Consider the following 6,109-nt stretch of genomic DNA (forward strand, 5'->3'; position numbering starts at 1 on the left):
TGTTTTGGATGTTTACATGTTTTGTGATGTCTGTATTGTTGGATTGTCGTTGACGGTAGGTATTTTCTCCCCCCCCCCCACCTTTTCACCCGTACAGCCCTTATCCCTTTAATTACCTAATGGGCTCGTTTTTGTTTATATTACATTACATGTCCCACTCCTTTCGCCCTTGTGTCCGCTCCGGGTTTCTGTTTGGTGCCTTCTGGGTGTCCTACTTGGGTGTGTCCGGGGGCATAGTCCTGTGAACGTTGCTTTTGCCTTGTTGATCTTTATTCTTGTTATTTTTTTAATTGCTTTACCAATGAATCCTTAATCTATGTTTCATTTTGGTTATACCAAAGTGTTAAAAGATCATATATTTGGTTGTCAAACAAATACGTTCGGCCATAGCATACAATTAAATTGTGTTGACATGGAGAAAAACGTAATCCCCAGAAAACGTCCCATTATCTTTCAGTCTCGATTCGATTGAGTCTGTTCATGAACGGTACTGTCCAAAGTCCATGTGGATACGCTGCAGACATAATATACAAATAAGTTGATATTTAAAAGACTGGTGTAAATTAAGTTCACCTAGATTATAACATTATTGTCTGTTTTTCAAGGTCGATTTTACTTGAATATATGAACGTTGAAATATATAAAATACCGGGTCTACAATGAGCTAGGCATTGTTCTTGTACTTTAGTGTTTCTCACTGTCATAATTTAAACTGAAATGTATAAAGCAAAGATTTAATTGCAATTGAGTAACAAACGTAAATGTGTTTTAAAGGCATATTAAGCCTCAGAGAAAGTAAAACCCCGTATTTTATAATGTCGTAATAATGGATTTAGAACAAATAAGATGCTGCTTATCACCAGATAAAAATAGTGCTTATTGTGAAATAATTTGTTACAAGGTTGCAAAGTATTAACAAAGTTGTTTGTTTTTTTATTTTCATCCTAAATTACTAAAGGTGTACTAATTGCAACAAAAACAAAAAAATGAAGAAAAGGATTGTTCAAATGAGTTACTTGTTGGAAATTATAGAAAGACAACAAAAATAAAACAGTTTTAAAAAGAGCATTTAGGCTTAATAATCACAACATATTATCGCAATTAGATTAAAATTGCCAGTTCATGGCATTAAATCAAAAAATGTTTGATATGCCTATTCATGTTAATATTGTTAAGTTAAAAGCAAAATGGTGTATACTAATATGAAAAACAATCAAACAATAATCTTATATCAAATCAGATAAGGGTATATATCTTGCCAAGTGTGAACATTTCAATGAGGATTATATCTTTATCTTTATTTATTTAATGATGGTTCAACAAGGTAAGTTATGTCATACTCGAGATAGATAGTCAATCTGTATCACCATTTTCAACATTTTTGTAATATCTAAATAATAAAAACCTTGATACAATGCATTATTTACGGAATGCCGTTAGGGCCATCGCCTATGAATGTGTTGATCTAAAACGCAATAGTCGATAGTACGATGGTGAAAACGCGAAATCACGAAACTACGATGGTGAAAACGCGAAAGCACGATGATGAAAACGCGATAGTACGATGATGAAAACGCGACAGTACGATACTACGATGTTTTCATCATCGCACTGTCGAGTATCGCGTTTCAGATCAAACCATTCATAGGTGATGGCCCTAACGGCATTCCGGAATGCCGTTAGGGCCATCGCCTATGAATGTGTTAATCTGAAACGCGATAGTCGATAGTACGATGGTGAAAACACGAAATCACGAAACTACGATGGTGAAAACGCGATAGTACGATGATGAAAACGCGATAGTACGATGATGAAAACGCGATAGTACGATGATGAAAACACGACAGTACGATGGTGAAAACGCGATACTACGATGATGAAAACACGACAGTACGATGATGAAAACGCGATAGTACGATGGTGAAAACGCGATAGTACGATGGTGAAAACGCGATAGTACGATGATAAAAACACGACAGTACGATGATGAAAACGCGAAATCACGAAACTATGATGGTGAAAACGCGACAGTACGATGGTGAAAACACGATAGTTTATCGCGCTTTCATCATCTTAGTATCGTACTGTCGCGTTTCCATCATCGTACTTTCGCGTTTTCATCATCGTGGTTTCGCGTTTTCACTATCGTAGTTTCGTGAGTTCGCGTTTTCACCATCGTACTATCGACTATCGCGTTTCAGATCAACACATTCATAGGCAATGGCCCTAACAGCATTCCGTAATTATTTGCTTATACGTTTTCATTTTGAAATTAGTATCTCCCTGTCGTGTGGATACGTAATATACCGATCTTCTATTTTTTTTAGTAAGCCCTAACAAACTTTTGTGAAAATTTGGAAACGTTTTCGACTTAACTTACAGTAACTTTGATGACAATTTTGCTAGAGGTATTAAACATAAAAAGATACATGTATGTTTATTGTACTGTATATGAAATAAATAAAAAATGGAAAATGTATATGTCGCTCTAGTCCATGTTTTAAATGTTGCAGACTCGGTGGTTTGATTGAGTCAGTTAATGACCAACAATGGTATCTATGCACCATACCACCGCCTTAATGAAAACTAATAGAAATAAGAATCTGAAATCATCAGCATATGTTTTGAAAAGTCTTTGAAACACAGTATCCATCTAGGGCAGAATATCTATCTACGTTCAATTTCAATGGAAAGTTAGCATATCATCTACATACATATCCATTTGTGAAATGACAATAAAGGTATTTTTCGGAAAATTCTGTCCGAATAAATATGAAATTAATTTTAGAATTTAGATTTTAGACTTTCTACTGCGAATATACATATATTATTCGTTATAGATTTTAACCCAAATACAAAATTATCTCTGCAACATTTCACAACAAGCTACCAATTTTACCGTAATTGATGAAAAAAACGTCTATAGCTTTTTAACCTTCTCGATACTATTTTATTTTAGTTATGTTACAAAGTCGAATTTACAATTTTTAACAAACATAGTATTTGTTAATAAAAATGTCAATATTGGTATGAGAAGTCGGGAACGCGACATTTAATGAACGCTACCCTCGTTTATTCTAAAGTTTTAGTCATTAAACCCAGATTCATTCTGTTAACATATAAATAATACATAGATTTGTGGCTAACAGTAAGAATATCATCCTGAGGAAAATACTGTTATCCAAGACGTTAGCTGAGGGCTAAATGTGATAATATCGTGTATATAACGAGCCGAAACAGAGAAATAACTTCATACAGAACTAAGTGTATGTAAACGCATAGCCCGAAAATGGGGCTCTCACTTATATTTACATTTTTGTTGGTGACGGGGACTTTTGCCAGTAAGTGCAATTTCTTACATTTTAACATATTCAGTTTCATATAACAAATTGTTTCGTTTATACTAAAGTTGTAGTCATTAAACCCCAACATGCAGCCACATAGGACTGGAACTTGAAAGGCAGCTAGTGAGACAACGAAAATGAACGGGGTAAAACACAACGTGTGTGGTGGGAAGAGATGGTACTTAAACTGTAGGAGATGTAGGAGATGTTTAATCAATTCATTAGCAAAAGGACACGCTGTAAACTAACTATCTTACAGAAAAAACTAACAATCATGTTTGGATCTATAAGAGTAGTGTAGAAATAGGTCATAATGTGATAACATTGAAATGAATCGAAAAAAAAGTAAATTTTAGAATAAATACGACAGTGATGCTGACATGGTCAAATGTATGGACAATTGCTGGACTTTGTATCAATAGATATGAGTTTGATAGAAAGATAAATGTGATAATATCGTGTATATAACGAGCCGAAACAGAGAAATAACTTCATACAGAACTAAGTGTATGTGAACGCATAGCCCGAAAATGGGGCTCTCACTTATATTTACATTTTTGTTGGTGACGGGGACTTTTGCAAGTAAGTGCAATTTCTTAGATTTTAACATATTCAGTTTCATATAACAAATTGTTTCGTTTATTCTAAAGTTGTAGTCATTAAACCCCGATTCATTCTGTTAACATTCATGGACAAAATATAAATAACACATAGATTTGTGGCTAACAGTAAGAATATCATCCCGAGGAAAATACTGTTATCCAAGACATTAGCCGAGGGAAAAATTATTTTACGAGGGATGATATTTTTACTGTTACTCACAAACTTATGTGTGATTATTTTATTACCCCGAACAAATACTGTAATGATCTGAAAATTTCAACTTAATCTAACTGTAACACAATTGAATCAAGAGTTAAAATAACAAGTTGTAAGTGTAAGATAAGTTATTTTTACTTTTATTCTTTAAGCAATATTGATATCCCTCAGACAATCTTGTTAACCACACCTGTCATGTTTCACTGCTTGAATTCGTTCAAAATGTTTTTGTTTCATGCGTTAATCGTCTGTCTGTTCCATTTTGACACATTTTTATTCCCATGCAATAACTTCCGGTGAAAACGGATTTTACTTTTTAACTGACTTTTCAACTAAATATCAGACGCGAAAAGTATTTCAGGGTGTAAACAACTAAATTTTCTGGGTAAGATAGTCACTCTGGTTATGGCTCTTCGAAGTGAACTTCGAAAAATAAAAGGCTGAATCGAGAGAAAAATCTTCTAGAAAATAAACCATGTGACCAGATATCTTAATGAAAAGTATTGTTACCTATGTAACAGTACAAATTTCTTAGTCTCGTGGTACACTTTCATAAACCCAGTGGCCTATGGGAAATTAACATTACAAAAAGTGAGGGGTAATAATGAAATTTAATGTAATGACAATAAATCATTTTAAAAACTTAGAATAGTACAGAAAAATATGCTTACAAAAATATACTTACATTACTTTTTAAAATTTTAGATTATCCCAACGCATTTTAAACTACGCTATTCTTTAACTGTCATATCTAAAACCACATAAACATTTAAGATTAGATAGTATGTCATGTTTTTCGTTCTTAACCTCTGATAACATGTATATGTATCAAGATATTTGAATATAATTATGTAGATAAATGATTCAGTGCTATAGGGTAATTATTATTTCGGTTTTATTATTTCTAGGTCCTATACAAGAAGTAGGCAGCACAAATCAATGTGCGAATCAATGTACAGGTATGTTCATCACATAAGAAATATCATTAAAACAACGTATTTGACAAAACCAAGCTGATTGTATTCGTATTATGAAAAGTAGATAAACATAAAAGTTAAGTAAATGGTGTGTTTCTGGAAAACAGTCTTAAAATGTGAAAAGCAAACAACAAGAATATAAAATATATGACTTGTGGGTGATTAATATGCAAAATACATCTCAAATATGCATGTAAAATACGCCAGATTGTAACTAAAACAAAACTTTGTCTATCATAATTTCTTGACCTTTTTCTTTAAAATTAGTGACGAGTCAATTTAGGTATGAAAGCGGAAAGACATATGAATACAGATATGAAACAGAAATAAGAACAGCGATACAAGGTGCTTCGGAAGATCAAGCCGGTGTTGACATGTCAGCAAAGGTGTACATCGATTTCCTCTCCAAGTGCGAAATGGTCATCCGGGTATGTTGGCATTTACTGAGACTGATACATTGTAACCAAATATATTTTTACCTATTGTGGTCATAAAAAAGCATGACACTGTCAAATTACATTTATTATGTACGTATGGTCTTACATTACAAACAATCTAATATTTTAAACTAAATTATCGGATAATGCATTTAATTTGTTAAAAGAACATTCAAATTACTTTAAGATGAGTGACGTCAAAATGTTAGAGCATGACCCAGAGACGTCAACAATGAAACCAATGACCACAGAGCTCATTTCTGAACTTGAAAGAAATCCATTGATAGTCTCTTTCCAAGATGGTAAAATCGAGGAGTTGTGTCTGTCAAAACCAGAATCCGACAAGATCTTAAACATCAAGAGGGGTATTCTGTCCCTTATCCAGAACAATATGGATGACATCAACAAAGACCAAACAGTCACCGAAGTAAGTCTCAAATCAATTCCTTATTTCTTCTATACAGAATGGCTTCTTTATTTTTTTGTTGTCTATTTGGTTATGTTTTTTTATTTTAAAGAAAAAAATGTAGAT

At 33.1% G+C, this 6,109-nt stretch overlaps 1 protein-coding gene across 1 annotated transcript; it reads left to right on the forward strand.

The window, feature by feature from the left end:
• Positions 1-3,790: 3,790 nt before the first annotated feature.
• Positions 3,791-6,004, forward strand: LOC132751815 (vitellogenin-like; the record flags this gene model as incomplete). Its single annotated transcript, XM_060742034.1, has 4 exons — positions 3,791-3,926; positions 5,072-5,122; positions 5,408-5,568; positions 5,765-6,004. Coding segments are annotated over exons 1-4 (504 nt in total), but the record flags the coding sequence as incomplete, so codon positions are not given.
• Between the last annotated feature and the right edge of the window lie 105 nt (positions 6,005-6,109).

Source organism: Ruditapes philippinarum, unplaced genomic scaffold (genome assembly GCF_026571515.1).
Source record: "Ruditapes philippinarum isolate M1 unplaced genomic scaffold, ASM2657151v2 ctg26202_1_1_1_1, whole genome shotgun sequence".
Taxonomy (NCBI): domain Eukaryota; kingdom Metazoa; phylum Mollusca; class Bivalvia; order Venerida; family Veneridae; genus Ruditapes; species Ruditapes philippinarum.